Source organism: Coregonus lavaretus (genome assembly GCF_964263955.1).
Source record: "Coregonus lavaretus genome assembly, chromosome: 23".
Classification (NCBI taxonomy): Eukaryota; Metazoa; Chordata; class Actinopteri; order Salmoniformes; family Salmonidae; genus Coregonus; species Coregonus lavaretus.
Window position 1 is genome coordinate 7,337,323 of NC_140010.1, and position 22,402 is coordinate 7,359,724.

Genomic DNA, 22,402 nt, shown 5'->3' on the forward strand with positions numbered 1-22,402 from the left:
GACCCCTGACCTCCAAAGCTACTCAGTTTTCCTCCTCTATTTTATTATAAACATCTGATATATGAAAAACACAGAGGCCCGGCAAGAAAAAGGAAGCAACCCACAAAAGGTTAGTGAAGTAGTATATCAGTCATAGTAAAACAGTTGCTACTCCTCTCTTAGGCACTTTAAAGAATCAGTAGCAAGAGCTTGGACTTAAGTCACACATCACATTTGCAACAAAGCGCACTTACTATAATGGAGCATAGCACACAGCACACAACCTGGATAGGCTGAAAGGTAGAACGATGAAGTTGTCCATGCACACAGATCTAGGGTCAGTTTTACGTTAGCTCCCGCTAATAATTATGGTTAGGATTTGAGGAAGTTAAGCTGATCCTGGATCTGTGCCTAAGGGCCAACTTGAACCGGGAGCAGGCAGGCAGTAGCTGTAGGAGGTATACAGGACACCAATGCAACCAACTGTGTTGTGAAGAGACTAAGAGTGCAAGCATCACAGAACACCACACCCAGAAAAGCTGTACAGAGTAGAGGAGGGAAGTCTGTCTCCTTTTACGTGAGGCGTTTCCTTTTATGGCGTCCCTGTGGAGTCGCGCTCCCCAATCCTGGTACTGGAGGGCCACTGCGCAAGCTGGCTTTCACTCAAACAGGTCTCTGAGTGAACTACTAGGAGGCTTGAGCTTTATCACAGCTTGCACTGAATGATATCACCTGAACGTTATGAGGTGTGTTTCTTTTAATAATGGTGCTGCAATGACTATTAAGATGCAGATGTCAATCCGGATAAATCATAATAAAAAAATCTTATTTCTGAACAGAAATGACAGCCAGCACGCATAGTGGTCCTATAGAAACAGAATCAGGGAGTGCTGGGGCTACTCAGAGGAGCAAACTTAAGATGCCAGATGCTCCGACCAAGCTTCATCCTTCTTTATCTAGTCCCACCCCTACATCCCCCCCACCCCTACATCATACCCCGGTCCCCCACCCCTACATCACCCACCGGCCCCTACACCCCCCCAGCCCTATGTCACCCCTCCCGGCCCCTACATCGCCCCTACGTCACCCCCTGGCCCCTACGTTGCCCCACGTCACCCGCAGCACCACGTCACCCCACCCCTATATCACTCCACTTGCTCAATATACAAACCCCCCCAGGCTAAAGATAGAAGAACTCGACAATATTCAAATATATACCTATTTTAGTACTGTGGACATGTTACACTGACTGACTGACTGACTCAACACTGAGAAACATCCTATTGGGTGTTAGGTTAACCCATATGTCTGTTAGTAAAACTCATTTTCTACAGGTTAGTAGGTTAGTGAAAAAACAGCTGTGTATTGTCACTCACTGTATTCATTGTACACTAAGTGTACAAAATATTAGGTTCACCTTCCCAATATTGTGTTGCACCCCCTTCTGCCCTCAGAACAGCCTCAATTTGTTGGGGCATGGACTCTACAAGGTGACGAAAGCATTCCACGGGGATGCTGGCCCATGTTGACTCCAATGCTTTCCACAGTTGTCAAGTTGGCAGGATGTCTTTTGGGTGGTGGACCATTCTTGATACACACAGGAAACTGTTGTGTGAAAAACCTAGCAGCGTTGCAGTTCTTGACATAAACCGGTGCACCTAGCACCTACTACCATACTGTTCAAAGGCACTTAAAAATATTGTCTTGCTCATTCACCCTCTAAATGGCACACATACACAATCCATGTCTCAATTGTCTCAAGGCTTAAAAATCCTTAATTAACCTGTCTCCTCCCCTTCAACTACACTGATTGAAGTGGATGTAATAAGTGACATCAATAAGGGATCATATAGCTTTGCACCTGGATTCACCTGGTCAGTCTATGTTATGGAAATGTTTTGTACACTCAGTGTATATTTTCTCTGAGAAGTTCACTGTACCAAAAAAACGATATTAATATCAATCTTCTCTAGTCATAATTCATCTTATTAATTACAATGGCCCTCTTGTATATGCTTTGGTATAACTCATTACACAAAAATCATCAACCAAACAAAACTAAATCTCATGGGGGCACATTGTCGTTTGATAAAAGTCAAATCCAACTCATGTGGAAAGAGATAGATAGGAACAAGTAATTTGATCCAGATTGTTGGAAGGTCCCCTCTTCAAATAGGGACACAAGGCAAGGGAGCAACCCGGAAGGTGTGCATTGTCTGTCACAGTCTCACACACACAAACACACAGGTAGCCTGGACTTGTCCTTTACATCTGTAGACCACTGTGCATTTTGTGTGAATATTTACACACATTAAATAACTGAGCATATTGCATTTGAACACAACGTACAGGACGATAGTGTACATCTTATGAGACTTCCTGCCTCCATGTACGTACACACATTTGAAGACGACACAAAAAATATTGTGCAAACATTCATTTTGCACACGGTGTGTGTGTGTGTGTGTGTGTGTCCACTGTGCTGACCTGGATCACTCAATCACACACTCCCCAGTCCATCATGCCTTGACTCTAGAAAGATAACGTTTTTCTCATCCTGGCCTTCACTTCGTTTGTGCTGAGGTTCTCATAATAGCAGGACAGTTGCTCTATCGTCTCCCGCCGTGGCCTTTTCCTTCTCTCTCCCAAGTGGTTACCTGTTATTATACCTCAGCTGGTACAGCTTCCTCAGTAGGATCTGCATCATGTCAAAGGTGGTGAAGCTGATCCCCACGGCGATGGGCCCTTTGACCCAGTTCATACTGAGGCCCTTGTAGAGGCCCCGCACCACGCCCTCCTCCGCCACAATGTCCCGCATGGTACCCATGATGGTGCCGTAGGTGTGCCCCGTCACGCCCGCCGTCTGCATGCGCCGCCGCACCACATCCAGCGGGTAGGAGGCCGACTGGCCCAGGAGACCTGCGCATGCCCCGAACACCAGCCGCTCGTACGAGTAGGGCTGGGGGCGACCGCTCCGCTCTGGAGAGTGAGGGAGTGGTTGAGAGAGAGGGAGGGAGTGGGTGAGAGGGAGGGAGTGGGTGAGAGTGAGGGAGTGGGTGAGAGGGAGGGAGGGAGTGGGTGAGAGTGAGGGAGTGGGTGAGAGAGAGAGAGATACAGGGATGGGTGAGACAGGGTTCATAGTAGGAAACCTTATATTTACATATAGCTATGCACTGTATGCTGATAGAGAGACAGACAGACTAAACAAGACAGACAGACAGATAGACAGCTGAGACACTACAGTACCTGCATGCATTTTCTTGAGTGTCTCATAGGTGAAGAAGCTGAGTCCAGCGTAGGGCACCACGCCCAGTATGGTGGGGGTGAAACCACGGTACAGCGTCTTCAAACCCTCCTCACGAGAGATGCGCACAAACACATGGATGATGTTACTGTACCTGAGTGTGGGGGGGAGATTTAAAGTGTGAGTTATTCGCAGCACCACAAACTGTGTGTGTGTGTGTGTGTTTGGACACACCTACTCATTCAAGGGTTTTTCTTTATTTTTACTATTTTCTACATTGTAGAATAATAGTGAAGATATCAAAACTATGAAATAACACATATGGAATAATGTAGTAACCAAAAAAGTGTTAAACAAATCAAAATATATTTTATATTTTAGATTCTTCAAATAGCCACCCTTTGCCTTGATGACAGCTTTGCACACTCTTGGTATTCTCTCAACCAGCTTCACCTGGAATGCTTTTCCAACAGTCTTGAAGGAGTTCCCACATATGCTGAGCACTTGTTGGCTGCTTTTCCTTCACTCTGCCGTCCGACTCATCCCAAACCATCTCAATTGGGTTGAGGTCGGGGGATTGTGGAGGCCAGGTCATCTGATGCAGCACTCCATCACTCTCCTTCTTTGTAATATAGCCCTTACACAGCCTGGAGGTGTGTTGGGTCATTGTCCTGTTGAAAAACAAATTATAGTCCCACTAAGCCCAAACCAGATGGGATGGCGTATCGCTGCAGAATGCTGTGGTAGCCATGCTGGTTAAGTGTGACTTGAATTCTAAATAAATTCACAGACAGTGTCACCAGCAAAGCACCCCCACACCATAACACCACATCCTCCATGCTTTACGGTGGGAACTACACATGCGGAGATCATCCATTCACCCACACCGCGTCTCACAAAGACACGGCGGTTGGAACCAAAAATCTCCAATTTGGACTCCAGACCAAAGGACAAATTTCAACCGGTCTAATGTCCATTGCTCGTGTTTCTTGGCCCAAGTAGGTCTCTTCTTCTTATTGGTGTCCTTTAGTAGTGGTTTCTTTGCAGCAATTCGACCATGAAGGCCTGGTTCACAGTCCCCTCTGAACAGTTGATGTTGAGATGTGTCTGTGACTTGAACTCTGTGAAGCATTTATTTCAGCTGCAATTTCTGAGGCTGGTAACTAATGAACTTATCCTCTGCATCAGAGGTAAATCTGGGTCTTCCATTCCTGAGGCGGTCCTCATGAGAGCCCGTTTTATCATAGCGCTTGATGGTTTTTGCGACTGCACTTGAAGAAACTTTCAAAGTTCTTGAAATTTTCCGTATTGACATTTTTGTCATTTAGCAGACACTCTTATCCAGAGCGACTTACAGTTAGTGAGTGCATACATTTTTTCATACTGGCCCCCTGTGGGAAACAAACCCACAACCCTGGCTTTGCAAGCGCCATGCTCTACCAACTGAGCTATTGACTGACTTAATGTCTTAACGTAATGATGGACTGTCATTTCTCTTTGCTTATTTGAGCTGATCTTGCCATAATATGGACTTGGTCTTTTACCAAATAGGGCTATCTTCTGTATAACCCCCTACCTTGTCACAACACAACTGATTGGCTCAAACACATTAAGAAGGAAATAAATTCCACAAATTAACTTTTAACAAGGCACACCTGTTAATTGAAATGCATTCCAGGTGACTACCTCATGAAGCTGGTTGAGAGAATGCCAAGAGTGTGCAAATCAAGGCAAAGGGTGGCTATTTGAAGAATCTCAAATATAAAATATATTTTGATTTGTTAAAACACTTTTGGTTACTACATGATTCCATATGTGTTATTTCATAGTTTTGATGTCTTCACTATTATTCTACAATGTAAAAAATAGTACAAATAAAGAAAAACCCTTGAATGAGTAGGTGTGTCCAAACTTTTGACTGGTCCTGTATGTGTGTGCGTGCTCTCAGGGGTAGGGGTAGTTGTCTTACATCTCCTTGGGCGTGACGGCCATCCTGGCTCGCACCATGTCCAGAGGGTAGGTGAGCATGGCAGCTGTGGTACCGGCCATGGAACCCGCCAGTAACCTTGGCACCGGCGGCAGGGCTCTGGAACACAGTACACAGGATAGATAAGGGCCTGATTTGACAATCTTTGACTACCTAGACTCTGAGCCAGGCCTGAGAAACCTGGAGAAAACAGCAGACACTTCCAGTGTGTTCCACAAGTTAGCTTATGAGGACCCTATTTTAAGTGAAATATTAGCTTTTGTCTGAAGCCGAAAAAGACAGGAGATGGAAAAGCTAATTTGACCTAAGCACTAAAGGCTTTTCAGCATAAGCATCTTGACTACTGCTAGAGTACTGTAGTTGTATTGTTCTACTGTGCTTCAACAACAGATGTACTCACATTGGATGGGTTGATTAGGATTCAAACCATCTCTCAAACAGCCTAATACATTCTCTTAGAGGAGGTTTACCCATTAATGTAATTGGTCATGTAAACATGTTTTTTCATGCAAGACGACATCCCATTCCACTCATTTAAACATTATCGGGAGGGTTTCCCGGACACAGATTAGACCTAGTCCTGGACTACAAAGTAAGATCAACTGAAAATCTCCAGACAAAATGATTTATAGTCAAGGACTAGGTGTAATCTGTGTCGGCAAAACCACTCCTTAACCCTACATTTGACCTAGCCTAATACATAAGCCTACTCAGATGGTAAATGGACAAGGTAGTTGACAGCTTTTAAACATATTTTAAAGCAATACATGCTAGTTGTTTCCGGTTATACACAATGAAGTAACGCACTTTTCCTTAATCTAGTAAATTCATAATTCACACCGCTTCCTATCTCACTCATCAGCATGGCAGGTACAGTGGGGGAAAAAAGTATTTAGTCAGCCACCAATTGTGCAAGTTCTCCCACTTAAAAAGATGAGAGAGGCCTGTACTTTTCATCATAGGTACACGTCAACTATGACAGACAAATTGAGAGAAAAAAAATCCAGAAAATCACATTGTAGGATTTTTTATGAATTTATTTGCAAATTATGGTGGAAAATAAGTATTTGGTCACCTACAAACAAGCAAGATTTCTGGCTCTCACAGACCTGTAACAACTTCTTTAAGAGGCTCCTCTGTCCTCCACTCGTTACCTGTATTAATGGCACCTGTTTGAACTTGTTATCAGTATAAAAGACACCTGTCCACAACCTCAAACAGTCACACTCCAAACTCCACTATGGCCAAGACCAAAGAGCTGTCAAAGGACACCAGAAACAAAATTGTAGACCTGCACCAGGCTGGGAAGACTGAATCTGCAATAGGTAAGCAGCTTGGTTTGAAGAAATCAACTGTGGGAGCAATTATTAGGAAATGGAAGACATACAAGACCACTGATAATCTCCCTCGATCTGGGGCTCCACGCAAGATCTCACCCCGTGGGGTCAAAATGATCACAAGAACGGTGAGCAAAAATGCCAGAACCACACGGGGGGTCCTAGTGAATGACCTGCAGAGAGCTGGGACCAAAGTAACAAAGCCTACCATCAGTAACACACTACGCCGCCAGGGACTCAAATCCTGCAGTGCCAGTACATGTCCAGGCCCATCTGAAGTTTGCTAGAGTGCATTTGGATGATCCAGAAGAGGATTGGGAGAATGTCATATGGTCAGATGAAACCAAAATATAACTTTTTGGTAAAAACTCAACTCGTCGTGTTTGGAGGACAAAGAATGCTGAGTTGCATCCAAAGAACACCATACCTACTGTGAAGCATGGGGGTGGAAACATCATGCTTTGGGGCTGTTTTTCTGCAAAGGGACCAGGACGACTGATCCGTGTAAAGGAAAGAATGAATGGGGCCATGTATCGTGAGATTTTGAGTGAAAACCTCCTTCCATCAGCAAGGGCATTGAAGATGAAACGTGGCTGGGTCTTTCAGCATGACAATGATTCCAAACACACCGCCCGGGCAACGAAGGAGTGGCTTCGTAAGAAGCATTTCAATGTCCTGGAGTGGCCTAGCCAGTCTCCAGATCTCAACCCCATAGAAAATCTTTGGAGGGAGTTGAAAGTCCGTGTTGCCCAGCGACAGCCCCAAAACATCACTGCTCTAGAGGAGATCTGCATGGAGGAATGGGCCAAAATACCAGCAACAGTGTGTGAAAACCTTGTGAAGACTTACAGAAAACGTTTGACCTGTGTCATTGCCAACAAAGGGTATATAACAAAGTATTGAGAAACTTTTGTTATTGACCAAATACTTATTTTCCACCATAATTTGCAAATAAATTCATAAAAAATCCTACAATGTGATTTTCTGGATTTCAGATTTCAGGATCATTTTTTAATCCTGTGGTCCTCTGTAGCTCATTTGGTAGAGCATGGCTCTTGTAACGCCAGGGTAGTGGGTTCGATCCCCGGGACCACCCATACGTAAAAATGTATGCACACATGACTGTAAGTCGCTTTGGATAAAAGCGTCTGCTAAATGGCATATTATTATTATATTATTATTTTGTCTGTCATAGTTGACGTGTACCTATGATGAAAATTACAGGCCTCTCTCATCTTTTTAAGTGGGAGAACTTGCACAATTGGTGGCTGACTAAATACTTTTTTTCCCCCCACTGTATATATAGGATAGTGTCATAATGTTACCTCGTCAGCTTAGCGCCATATCTCTCTTCCTGGCAATTCCACCATGGTTGCTGATTAACCTATTGGCTCACTCGTGAATAATCACTATCCTTTCTTTCAACCAATGGGCATGACTCTAGGGGAGTATTTATATGTCAACTCGAACCTTGAGTCTCCCACTTGTTGTTTTGCAGCAACAGTCTTCCAACGACCTTCCACCTCCCCACCACCACCAGCATAATAACCTTAAGGCCCGTCATTGAAACTCCTTTCCCCCAGCAGGCAGGTTTCGATGCCTGCTGCCCAGCATAGGGCAACCCGTCATCAGCATCTGGCTCTGGGGAGCATTCCTCGGAGACGAGGCCTAACCAAAACTATTCAATAAAATTCCTCATTATATTCTGTCTCGGTAGTCATTCAGTTAAACCACTACTCGATTTAAGTTTTTAAAGGGTCAATCTGTGATTGCTTCATTAACTATTTTACTTTTAAATTACACACACACACCCATTGATTCTTGAAGAATGTAACTTATATAATAAATGCCTCATGAGCTTAGTCCAATTGTCATACCCAATCAGAACCCAAAATATATGCTTGTTTTACTCAACTGTTGCAAACAATGTAATTTTAGACAAAAACTGTTTAGCCTCTGAATATGGTTTAAATTGTCATTTTGTATCCATAGCTCTACCGATGAATTTCAGAATGGTTACATTTCTCCACCCCCAATTCTGGAAGAGATGGAGCCCCGCACACTGTCAAAAAATAAAAATAAAATAATAATCCAAAACTGAGACTTGAATGAAATAAAGATGTTTATCCACCACCCCTATTCTTCAGCTTTTTACCAAAACAGTGGCAGGGTGTTGGCTTTGTTGTTCTTTGAAATGCCGATTGACACTTTAAGAACCAATATATCAAGATTTGATCAAGATCAAGATTGCATGTGTGTCTTACATGAAAAAACTATTTGACATGACCAAGTACATTAATGTGGTAAACCTACTCTAGGAGTATGTATTGGGCTGTTTGAGAAAAGGTTTGAATCCTACTTTGTATTTATTAAGGATCCCCATTAGTTCCTGCCAAGGCAGCAGCTACTCTTCCTGGGGTCCAGCAACATTAAGGCAGTTGTACACAATTTAAAATATTACATAACATTACATTTCATAACACTTTTCACAACACATTAATCATGTTCCCTCAGGCCACTACTCTACTATCACATATCTACAATACAAAATCCACGTGTACAGTTGAATTCAGAAGTTTACATACAAACATCAGGTTTGTAGGCCTCCTTGCTCGCACACGCTTTTTCAGTTCTGCCCACAAATGATCAATAGGATTGAGGTCAGGGCTTTGTATTGGCCACTCCAATACCTTGAGTTTGTTGGCCTTAAGCCATTTTGCCACAACTTTGGAAGGTCATTGTCCATTTGGAAGACCCATTTGCGACCAAGCTTTAACTTCCTGACTGATGTCTTGAGATGTTGCTTCAATATTTACACATACTTTTCCTTCCTCATGATGCCATCTATTTTGTGAAGTGCACCAGTTCCTCCTGCAGCAAAGCACCCCCACAGCATGATTGCTGCCACCCCCGTGCTTCACGGTTGTGATGGTGTTCTTCGGCTTGCAAGTCCCCCCCTTTTTCCTCCAAACATAACGATGGTCATTATGGCCAAACAGTTCTATGTTTGTATCCTCAGACCAGAGGACATTTCTCAAAAAGTACGATCTTTCTCCCCATGTGCAGTTGCAAACCGTAGTCTATCTTTTTAATAGTGGTTTTGGAGCAGTGGCTTCTTCCTTGCTGAGCGGCCTTTCAGGTTATGTCGATATAGGACTAGTTTTACTGTGGGTATAGATAATTTGTACCTGTTTCCTCCAGCATCTTCACAAGGTCCTTTGCTGTTGTTCTGGGATTGATTTGCACTTTTCGCACCAAAGCACCAAAGTACCCGTGGTCCTCTGTAGCTCAGCTGGTAGAGCACGGCGCTTGTAACGCCAAGGTAGTGGGTTCGATCCCCGGGACCACCCATACACAAAAATGTATGCACGCATGACTGTAAGTCGCTTTGGATAAAAGCGTCTGCTAAATGGCATATTATTATTTATTATTATCTCTAGGAGACAGAATGCGTCTCCTTCCTGAGCGGTATGACGGCTGCGTGGTCCCATGGTGCTTATACTTGCGTACTATTGTTTGTACAGATGAACGTGGTACCTTCAGGCGTTTGGAAATTGCTCCCAAGGATGAACCAGACTTGTGGAGGACTACAATTGTTTTTCTGAGGTCTTGGCTGATTTCTTTTGATTTTCCCATGATGTCAAGCAAAGAGGCATTGAGTTTGAAGGTAAGCATTGAAATACATCCACAGGTACACCTCCAATTGACTCAAATGATGTCAATTAGCCTATCAGAAGCTTCTAAAGCCATGACATCATTTTCTGGAATTTTCCAAGCTGTTTAAAAGGCACAGTCAACTTAGTGTATGTAAACTTCTGACCCACTGGAATTGTGATACAGTGAATTATAAGTGAAATAATCTGTCTGTAAACAATTGTTGGAAAAATTACTTGTGTCATGCACAAAGAAGATGTCCTAACCGACAGTTTGTTAACAAGAAATTTGTGGAGTGGTTGAAAAACAAGTTTTAATGACTCCAACCTAAGTGTATGTAAACTTCCGACTTCAACTGTACGTGTGTGTAGTGAGTGTCTTATCATCTGTATGTGTGTCTGTGCCTCTGTGTGTGCCTCTGTGTGTGCGTGTCGCTTCACAGTCCCCGCTGTTCCATAAGGTGTATTTTTATATGTTTTTAAAAAATCTGATTCTACTGCTTGCATCAGTTACCTGATGTGGAATAGAGTTCCATGTAGCCATGGCTCTATGTAGTACTGTGCGCCTCCCATAGTCTGTTCTTGACTTAGGGATTGTGAAGAGACCTTTGGTGGCATGTTTGTGGAGTATGCATGGCTGTCAGCTGTATGCTAGATGTTTAAACAGACAGTTCGGTGCATTCAACATGTCAATACTTCTCACAAATACAAATAGTGATATCAATCTCTCCTCCACTTTGGACCATGAGAGATTTACAGCTATTAATGTTAGCTCTCCGTGTACATTTAAGGGCCAGCTGCACTGATCTGAGCCAATTGTAATTTTTCCGAGGTCCCCCTTTGTGCCACCTGACCACACGACTGAACAGTAGTCCAGGTGCAACAAAACTAGAGCCTTTAGGACCTGCCTTGTTGATAGTGTTGTTAAAAAGGCAGAGCAGCGCTTTATTTACGGACAGACTTCTCCTCATCTTAGCTACTGTTGTATCAACATGTTTTGACCATGACAGTTTAAATCAACCCATCCAACGTGAGTACATCTGTTGTTGAAATACAGTAGATTAATAAAGCTACAGTACTCTAGCAATAGTCAACCTGCTTTTGCTGAAAAGCCTTGTTAGTGCATAGGTCAAATTAGCGTTTGAATGTCATGTCTTTTTCGGCTTCAGACAAAAGCTAATATTTAACTTAAAACGTTGTTTTTTGTATTAATTTCCAGTGTCCCCCCCCCCCCCCGCACAGCTATATTCAGGTCTCTCCAGAGCTGTTCGATCAGCTTCAAGTCCGGGCTCTGGCTGGCCAACTCAAGGACATTCAGAGACTTGTCCCGATGCCACTCCTGCTTTGGCTATGTACTTAGGGTTGTTGTCCTGTTGGAAGGTGAACTGTCGCCCCAGTCCAAGGTCCTGAGCGCTCTGGAGCAGGTTTTCATCAAGGATCTCTCTGTACTTTGCTTCGTTCACCTTTCCCTTGATCCTGACTAGTCTCCCAGTCCCTGAAAAACATCCCCACAGCATGATACTGCCACCACCATGCTTCACCGTAGGGATGGTGCCAGATTTCCTCCAGATGTGACGATTGGCATTCAGGCCAAAGAGTTCAATCTTGGTTTCATCAGACCAGAAAATCTTGTTTCTCATGGTCTGAGGTGCCTTTTGGAAAACTCCAAGCGGGCTGTCATTTGCCTTTTACTGAAGAGTGGCTTCCGCCTGGCCACTCTACAATAAAGGCCTGATTGGTAGACTGCTGCAGAGATGATTGTCCTTCTGGAAGCTTCTCCCATCTCAAGAGGAACACTGGAGCTCTATCAGAGTGACCATCGGGTTCTTGGACCTTCAATGCTGCAGACACAATCCTGTCTCGGACCTCTACGGACAATTCCTTCGACCTCATGGCTTGGTTTTTGCTCTGACATGCACTGTCAACTGTGGGACCTTATAGACAGGTGTGTGCCTTTCCAAATCATGTCCAATCAATTGAATTTACCACAGGTGGACTCCAATCAAGTTGATGAAACACCTCAAGGATGATCAATGGAAACAGGATGCACCTGAGCTCAATTTCAAGTCTCAAAGCAAAGGCTCTAAATACTTACGTAAATAAGTTCTGTTTTTTATTTGCAATACATTTGCAAAAATTTCTAAAAACCTGTTTTTCGCTTTGTCATTATGGGGTATTGTGTGTAGATTGATGAGGACATTTTTGTTTTTTTAATCAATTTTAGAATAAGGCTGTAACGTAACACAATGTGGAAAAAGTCAAGGGGTCTGAATACTTTCCGAATGCACTGTAGCTAGCTGGCTACAGGGGGATCAAATACTGTTTTCCTTCACTGTATATGGATGGGTACTCACTTGCCCTGGAAGCCGAAGTATCCTCCCAGTAGTCTCTTGTACTGCTCGTGGGCACAGAACTGAATGGCAGCGTACGGGATGACCCGCACCATGGTGGCAGAGTTGCCCCTCCATAGGCTGAGGAAGCCATCCTTCAGGTAGGTCCGATAGATCAACCTGTACGCCTCCTGGGGGTGGACCAACAGCATGGGGTTCATTCTCATCATCATAAACAGCATCATCATCAACAGTATCGCAATCATCACAAAGGTGAATTATGAATCATCATCAAATGAATGTTATACAGTACATGGGTTAAACAACTCACCTTGGCAGAGAATCTTGCTGAGGACACTAAAATGAAGGAAATAAATAGACAAAAATGTATGACATTGAAAATAAAAAAATAATTGAATCCTCACTATTCCAAAAGCATGTGAGATGTGTTGCCGCCTACCTTGGAAGATGATCTTGGTTCTATCCAGCGGGGCCACGGCTGTTTTGGCCAAGGCTCCAGCTAAGGCCCCTGAGAGGAGGGAGTTAACCACGGACCGCGTCTGGGGCTTCAGACCCTGCACAGACAGATGGACGGGCGGAAAGCAGGAGGGTACAAACATGACCAAAAGATGTCAATCAATTGATATTTACTAACAAAAACAAATACATTATGAATAAGTAGTCAATGTAGGCCTATGCATAAGTAGTAAGAGTTTCCATACAAAACAATGTATATGACTGTGTTGGTGGAAAAACAAGATTTAAGGAAGATGAAGATTTATTCAGATTTTACGAGATCAACAACATTTCCCTGCCGGGGAGTGCCTTGATTAATTAATTCAAAACTAAACCTAATCCAATAAAGGCATCTTGTTAACATTTTATAATAATTAAATAATTGGTCATTTAGCAGACGCTCTTATCCAGAGCGACTTACAGGAGCAATTAGGGTTAAGTGCCTTGCTCAAGGGCACATCGACAGATTTTTCACCTAGTCGGCTCGGGGATTAGAACCAGCGACCTTTCGGTTACTGGCACAACGCTCTTAACCACTAAGCTACCTGCCGCCCATTTTAAAAACACATGTCGTAACTCAGCAAGTCCAAACACCCTCAGGCTGTTTAATTGGGTTATTCCATGCCTGCATGCCACCCCTCCCTGTTATAATGTAGTTATCCATCTTCATGTCCCTACATGCAGGACAGCAGACCAGGCCTGGTTCCACAGCCTCTCCCTAGCAAAACCAAGCCTCTCCCTAGCTAAACCAAGCCTCTCCCTAGCTAAACCAAGCCTCTCCCTAGCTAAACCAAGCCTCTCCCTAGCTAAACCAAGCCTCTCCCTAGCAAAACCAAGCCTCTCCCTAGCAAAACCAAGCCTCTCCCTAGCAAAACCAAGCCTCTCCCTAGCAAAACCAAGCCTCTCCCTAGCTAAACCAAGCCTCTCCCTAGCTAAACCAAGCCTCTCCCTAGCTAAACCAAGCCTCTCCCTAGCTAAACCAAGCCTCTCCCTAGCTAAACCAAGCCTCTCCCTAGCAAAACCAAGTCTCTCCCTAGCAAAACCAAGCCTGTCCCTAGCTAAACCAAGCCTGTCCCTAGCTAAACCAAGCCTGTCCCTAGCTAAACCAAGCATATCCAAGCCTCTCCCTAGCTAAACTAAACCTGTCCCTAGCTAAACCAAGCCTGTCCCTAGCTAAACCAAGCCTCTCCCTAGCTAAACCAAGCATGTCCCTAGCAAAACCACGCCTGTCCCTAGCAAAACCACGCCTGTCCCTAGCAAAACCACGCCTGTCCCTAGCAAAACCACGCCTGTCCCTAGCAAAACCACGCCTCTCCCTAGCAAAACCACGCCTCTCCCTAGCAAAACCACGCCTCTCCCTAGCAAAACCACGCCTATCCCAAGCCTCTCCCTAGCTAAACCAAGCCTCTTCCTAGCTAAACCAAGCCTCTTCCTAGCTAAACCAAGCCTCTCCCTAGCAAAACCAAGCCTCTCCCTAGCTAAACCAAGCCTCTCCCTAGCAAAACCAAGCCTCTCCCTAGCAAAACCAAGCATGTCCCTAGCTAAACCAAGCCTGTCCCTAGCAAAACCAAGCCTCTCCCTAGCAAAACCAAGCCTCTCCCTAGCAAAACCAAGCCTCTCCCTAGCTAAACCAAGCCTCTTCCTAGCTAAACCAAGCCTGTCCCTAGCTAAACCAAGCATGTCCCTAGCTAAACCAAGCCTCTACCTAGCTAAACCAAGCCTGTCCCTAGCAAAACCAAGCCTCTCCCTAGCAAAACCAAGCCTCTCCCTAGCTAAACCAAGCCTGTCCCTAGCTAAACCAAGCCTATCCCTAGCTAAACCAAGCCTATCCCAAGCCTCTCCCTAGCTAAACCAAGCCTGTCCCTAGCTAAACCAAGCCTGTCCCTAGCTAAACCAAGCCTATCCCTAGCTAAACCAAGCCTATCCCAAGCCTCTCCCTAGCTAAACCAAGCCTCTTCCTAGCTAAACCAAGCCTGTCCCTAGCTAAACCAAGCCTATCCCAAGCCTCTTCCTAGCTAAACCAAGCCTCTTCCTAGCTAAACCAAGCATGTCCCTTGCTAAACCAAGCCTTGTTTGAGTTGCAGTAGATCATTAAACTTAGCTTGCATAAGAATAATATAATGGCCAACATCTGTTCACTCAGTCCAGGGAGAACAAGTTAGAAATGGGCCCAGACTTGGTTAGAGACCGACCCAGCTAAGCATACAGGACTATTCTTAGAGGAGCAAACGGTTTGGGAACACTATTTGTTCACCACACAGGCTTTGAAGCACCGGACTGATGGTAATGCCGTTATGCCATCTAATGATCTGCCAGCGAGAGCAGAGAGAGTGACTGACTGACTGACTGACTGAGTGTCTGAGAGAGAGAGAGAGAGAGAGAGAGAGAGAGAGAGAGAGAGAGAGAGAGAGAGAGAGAGAGAGAGAGAGAGAGAGAGAGAGAGAGAGAGAGAGAGAGAGAGAGAGAGAGAGAGAGAGAGAGAGAGAGAGAGAGAGAGAGAGAGAGAGAGAGAGAGAGAGAGAGAGAGATAGAGAGAGAGAGAGAGAGAGAGAGAGAGAGAGAGAGAGAGAGAGAAGGTTGTGTGTCCAGTTGAATGGACTGGCTCAGCTCATCCCACTCCTCTTCTCCTCTGTCCTCATTCACTCCATTCCTGAGACGTCTCGCGCAGCGACCAATGTAAGGATAAACAAACACACTCAAGTGGAAAAAGTCAGAGGCTGGGAGATAGGCCAGTGTGTGTCGACTGTGTGTGTGTGTGTGATGAGAAAAGATAGCCGACCCTGACGATGAGTCATAAAATAAAATAAGTACTGACAAGAATGACTAGAAGTCAATATTAGAAAAACAAGATGGAAGAATGAGGCCCTGTTTGGACATAGAAGTCTCTTGTTACTGGCATTAAATCACTCCTACAATCTAAAAAACACCAGATAGGCTATACCTTGATATTCTATATGATAAACTCCTTGTACACCACTAGGGCGGAGAAAGAGCAGAATAGAGCTAATACAGAATATAGGCTATCTTTGCCATGCATATCCTCATATCATGGCTTTGAGTTATTTGGTTTAGGCCTACTGTTTGTCTTGCATTAAGAAAGCAGTTTTAGTCCGGAATAACTTATTCTCTTGGCCAGGTTAAGGCATGACCTTCCTCCACACAAAGGAAAGCCATGGGAAGCTACAGTTATGGTGGGAAAAAAGGCCATATTTCAAACCGGCTCCTTGCCCCTACGCAAAACAATGTGTAGACCTGCAAAGGTTGGACTTGGAATTGGAATTAAGAGTTGGGTCAATAATAGAGCCAAAGTTAGAGTTTTTCCTAATCACATGACCTGACGGGGCAAAACTCCAGGTACCAGCCAATGAACACATTGAACTACAGCTTACCTCTGCCTGGGTGTCGGAGGGCAGTGGCAACACCTCTCCCTGTGTGAGTGGCGTTGCCTGGTGTTGCTGGACTCCATTCCCCATCCCCGTGGACTACGACGCTCACCAGCCGCTGCCCACACTCATACACACCGGCCACCGGGGGGCGGCAACGCCAACTACCTGAAACTAGGGACGGCAAGGCCCAGGGGACAAACAGACAGGGGAAAACACATGAATGATCATGTCAATGCCTCTCTACTGATATGCCACTGTTTGTCAGCTGAAATGCAACACTGTCGAGACACTAGAATTACGTCACACGACAACAATTACCAATGCCCCAGCACTCCACTGAACAGATCTTTTCTACAGTACACCAAATCCCTGTGGATCAAATAACATGACAAAGAATGGGTTAACAGAGCAGAACTCCATGGACGACAGCTCAATTAGTGAATTATTAACTAATCAGAGCCGATTAATAAAGACCCTGTGAGAGGCTTTGCATTCAGGAGTAATGCCCCTGTCAAGAGAGCTCTCTGTTCCACCCTTACACAACCGTTGGTGGTCTAGGCTAACCCTATATTTAGCCATCAACAGAAAAGGTGTTGATGTATGGTGTTTTCAACACATTCGTGACTGCTTTGACAAAGATCTTACTTGGAGTTTATGACAACTAAATAAAAGGAAGGGACATTGAAGTTTCCACCACATGTATCCAGACTGAGTGTTACCATTGAAAGAATGAAGAGAGAGACATTTGAGAGCAACAGGCTACTTGAGTTACCCCTCTGTCTGTCTGCCCTACATCTCAGGGCTATAATAAGTGACTGGGCAACATTTCATCAACAGCAGCACCTCTGGACTAGCACAGAGCTGCTGCTGCTTTCTGGGTGAAAGGTGTCTGTCCAAGGCAGAGAGAACACTCAAGAACACCACCATACACTAGGGTCGTCACGATACTATGATACCAGATTTGCAAAATTAACAAATGTGACAACATGAGGCTGTTTTTTTTCCAACATTAGGACTGTTAAGTCTGATTCCTGTTATGTTTCCTTGCCACGATACTTCTGAGTATCTCAATACTGGAATTGTTACAACCCTACCACACACAGCTTAGTGAGCTCACACACGTGCTCTTGTATTGTGCACAAACACACACACCAGACAAGCTCATCAACGCACACATTTTTATTCGATTTTCTTCTCAGGGTCCTGTCGCAAACAAAAACAAAGGGGACAAAGTGAAAACGAGTGACTAAACTCCAATATGGAATTGGCAGTCAGACAGACCGAAGAAACTCTGCATACCTACAGAGGGACTCCACTTCATCCTACTCTGAGAGAAGAAACATAGCAAGCTTAAGCATCTCTGACGAGGATATCATTACACTGCACAATCACCCATTCTTGAAACCCAGACTGAATCGCCTTTTAGGAATAGCGGGGAGAATGAGGGATGAAAAGAGTGGTATAAAGAGGGATGAGCCTAGAAAGAGAGCAAACAAAAGGGGTCTGTTGGAAGACTGAGTAGTCAGTGGCAACTAATGTTGGCATCCATACAGCATGGCCAAATGCCAAACTCCAGAAAAAGCACTCAAACAGCCCCCACCCCTCTCTCCTCACCCTCCCTCCCTCTCACCCCTTCTGCTACCCCTTACAGCCCCCTCCTGTCTGTCACCGCTTTTATGGTGTTTGATGTGTACGCTCATGAGTCATGAAATGTGATGTGTCAGCTGCATTCTGCCATGACAACAGGAGACCTGAGGAACACATTCATGGGTTGTCACGTTACATGTCATGAACATACACATCTGTCACAATGGAGTACATTTTTTTTACATTTTACTTTTTAGTCATTTAGCAGACGCTCTTATCCAGAGCGACTTACAGTTAGTGAGTGCATACATTTTATTTTATTTTTTTCATACTGGCCCCCCGTGGGAATCGAACCCACAACCCTGGCGTTGCAAGCGCCATGCTCTACCAACTGAGCCACACAGGGCCTGTATTTTAGTCAATTATTTCAAAGTAATCCTTTTAAATAGCAATTTAATTGGACTTACATGGGTAGGTGTGTTGGTACAGTAGGCTATTCGCTAAACTGGTCCAGGCTTGGTGTACTAGAAAGAGCTGATCCTAGACCTAGCATGGGAAAGTAACTGGAGCATAGGGCTGCAAGAGTCAAGACAGCATTTGCCATAAAGCTGCTTAGAGGCCACTGGAGAGGCCATGGTAGGACACTACAATACTACCAGTCTATCTGATCCAAGCTGCAAAAAGCTAAATACAAACCGGAATGGATGATCACAAATCAAGATCAGTTTCTTTAGGATAAGGTTAGACTCCTGTAGCTACAGATTGTATGCCATATATGTGACAACTGTTTCCATTACTGGGCGTAACAGGTTAGCTTATACAAAATGCCGCCATAGATGTTTCAACTAACCTGCTCTTGGCGATACCGTCTTCTTTTTCGATTCGGGGAAAAGGTATCGGTTAAAAAATTTGTTTTTTTAAACAGAGAAATCTCCGAAAGATATTAAATCCATGTTTTGTAGTGATGGCAGTAAATCGAAACTGTTACATATAGGGATATTATTTTTGACACTATATCGTATCGGTTTGACAATATCGCAACATTATTTTTGCGCTAGTTGGCTGTACCTGCACCAAAACTCCAGTTTTTCACCTCATAGCTTGTTGTCCATCTTCTTTTTAAATAGGAAGCCAATTTGTTTTCAGCACTTTTATTTCCATCACTGATCAAAACTCGTTTTCTCACGTCTCTCTCGTCTCTCTGCAGCAGACATATGGTGTGCAAGTCCCTGTCAATTCCCAGCCCTAATGTTTTGTACCACGCAAGGAGGTTCCTCACCATCTTAGCTGCCGCACATCTAGGATTTCCCAGCATCTTTGCAGGAACTAGTCATTTCTACATGACGTGGCCGCGAGGCATTTCTCACTCAATACAAAACATGGATTGAATATCTTTCTGAGTTCTCGTAGACTGGACATGGTCACTTCTGCAACTGGACATTTATAAAAGATAACTTTTCCCCCGAATCGAGAACATAGACAGTATCGCCAAGAGCAGGTCAGTTGAAACATCTATGGCAGCGTTTCGTATAAGTTAACGTGTAACGCCCAGTAATGGAAACATACAGTGCATTCGGAAAGTATTCAGACCCCTTCACTTTTTCCACATTGTTACTTTACAGCCTTATTCTAAAATGGTTAATAAAAAATTTTCCTCATCAATCTACACACAATACCCCATAATGACAAAGTGAAAACAAGTTTTTAGAAATGTTTGCAAATTTATTAAACATTAAAAACAGAAATAACTTATTTACATAAGTACTCAGACCCTTTGCTATGAGACTCGAAATTGAGCTCAGGTGCATCCTGTTTCCATTGATCATCCTTGAGATGTTTCTACAACTTGATTGGAGTCCACCTGCGGTAAATTCAATTGATTGGACATGAATTGGAAAGTCACACAACTGTCTATATAAGGTCCCACAGTTGACAGTGTATGTCAGAGCAAAAATCAAGCCATTAGGTCGAAGGAGGCACAGATCTGGGGAAGGGTATCAAAACATTTCTGCAGCATTGAAGGTCCCAAAGAACACAGTTGCCTCCATCATTCTTAAATGGAAGAGGTTTGGAACCACCAAGACTCTTCCTAGAGCTGGCCGCCTGGCCAAATTGAGCAATCGGGGGAGAAGGGCCTTGGTCAGGGAGGTGACCAAAATCCCAATGGTCACTCTGAAAGAGTTCCAGAGTTCCTCTGTGGAGATGGGAGAACCTTCCAGAAGGACAACCATCTCTGCAGCACTCCACCAATCAGGCCTTTATGGTAGAGTGGCCAGACGGAAGCCACTCCTCAGTAAAATGCACATGACAGCCCGCTTGGAGTTTTCCAAAAGGCATTTAACGAACCAAGAAACAAGATCCTCTGGTCTGATGAAACCAAGATTGAACTCTTTGGCCTGAAAGCTAAGCGTCATGTCTGGAGGAACCCTGGCACCATCCCTACGTGAAGCATGGTGGTGGCAGCATTGTGCTGTGGGGATGTTTTTCAGCGGCAGGGACTGGGAGACTAGTCAGGATCGAGGGAAAGATGAACAGAGCAAAGTACAGAGAGATCCTTGATGAAAACCTGCTCCAGAGCGCTCAGGACCTCAGACTGGGGCGAAGGTTCACCTTCCAACAGGACAACGACCCTAAGCACACAGCCAAGACAACACAGGACTGGCTTTGGGACAAGTCTCTGAATGTCCTTGAGTGGCCCAGCCAGAGCCCGGACTTTAACCCGATCGAACATCTCTGGAGAGACCTGAAAATAGCTGTGCAGCGACGCTCCCCATCCAAATTCTAACCCTGTTTTTTCTTTGTCATTGTGGGGTATTGTGTGTAGATTGATGAGGGGGGAAAAAACAATTCAATCCATTTTAGAATAAGGCTGTAACATATCAAAATGTGGAAAAAGTCAAGGGGTCTGAATACTTTCCAAATGCACTGTAGTTATCACATATCTGCTGTACAATCTGCATCTAGCCTTCTGTACCAACACACCTACAAATGTCCAACATATGGGAATATAGGCCTATAACACCTGGTTACACACCATATAGTAAATGTAACCTGGATATTCAGAATGTTTACCTAAGCCTTTCATATTTAGGAAGCAAAGGATTAGTTAGCTAGGATTTCTATATTCTTCCAGATCAGATGACATCATATACTTTGAGAAAATAACAGTGACATTGGACAGGTGGCTGCACACAGACAGTGACAGCGGCACCAGAAGTTGACAAAGAGGGACAACTTTTATATTACTGGAGTCAATCAATCAATTTTATTTTATATAGCCCTTCTTACATCAGCTAATATCTCGAAGTGCTGATGGAGTGTCATCTATACATGTATACTAGCAGACTAGACAGCTAACTAGTGACTAGCCAAGTTAACTAACCTCTATATATCCACTGCAGATAATGCTAGCTAGCTACTGGTTGTTGAAACAGTATCTGGGCATAGCAGGATACCAGTTTCCTTCTATGCCGATACTGGTTCAACTGTTTGTTAATGTTATCAATAAACAGATACACAAGCATTAATATCTTACCTTGTCGATATCCTAGCACCCCCTGTGGATCCCTCTGGTTTTCCCTTCTTTTTAAATTAATTTACATAAGTTATATTTTCAGTTGACAGCCTCAGTCTACACCCTACGCCGTATTTGAGTTTGTCGAGGGCTATCGAACTGATTCTGCACACCAAAATAACTTAGCTAGCAGGGTTAGCAAGCTAACTAGCTAGCAGTCACGTCAATGTTCAAAGTGTGTCAACGTTTTGAATAAGAAACTCTTGAAAGTTCAACACTTTCGTGTCACTAACGTCTTTAGATCCTGGAGGCACTGTCTGTGACATTATTTTCTGTTTCAACTATGACTTTAGAAACTGTCACCTTCCACGCTGTTTTGTATCTGTTGTGACACCGCTCGTAGCAAGCGTTCGCAAGGGCGAGTGCTGTGGGATAGTGGGAAATGAAGTCATTGGGAGGTGGCGGATGCTTGGATAGGTCCGTTTGAGGGGCGTCAACGAAAACGAAAAGCTTTTGCTGTGAATAGGGAGTTTTTGTGAGTCTTCCATGAATTTTGCAACTAAACATGCAAATAACAAAAGAGGGCACACAAGTTAATGTTCTGCCTGCAGATGATCAATGTGCAACACCAAGTGCCATGTCTCTATTGTCTGAATTTCAGTTCCCCTTATAGGTGATAAATTGATCAGCAGGTGTGTTAGTCCTGGGAAAAAAACCTGCACACCATGTAAACTCTCCAGGACCAGGATTATAGAGCACTGTCCTATATAGAGATGAAGTTCATGCATAACATGTTTTATCCCTCTTCATCTGATCCTAGTCCCTCAAATCAAAGTTTACTGGTCGAGTACACAGATTTCCAATTATCG

General features: G+C 44.1%; 1 protein-coding gene across 1 annotated transcript; it reads right to left on the reverse strand.

The window, feature by feature from the left end:
• Window positions 1-1,951: 1,951 nt before the first annotated feature.
• On the reverse strand, window positions 1,952-21,937 carry slc25a42 (solute carrier family 25 member 42). Its single transcript, XM_084188324.1, has 8 exons — window positions 21,555-21,937; window positions 16,436-16,603; window positions 12,991-13,105; window positions 12,862-12,887; window positions 12,555-12,721; window positions 5,193-5,309; window positions 3,226-3,377; window positions 1,952-2,958 (listed from the first exon to the last, which is right to left on the reverse strand). The coding sequence occupies exons 2-8, from the start codon at window positions 16,517-16,519 to the stop codon at window positions 2,633-2,635; spliced, it is 987 nt and encodes a 328-aa protein (XP_084044450.1). The 5' UTR covers window positions 16,520-16,603; window positions 21,555-21,937; the 3' UTR covers window positions 1,952-2,632.
• Between the last annotated feature and the right edge of the window lie 465 nt (window positions 21,938-22,402).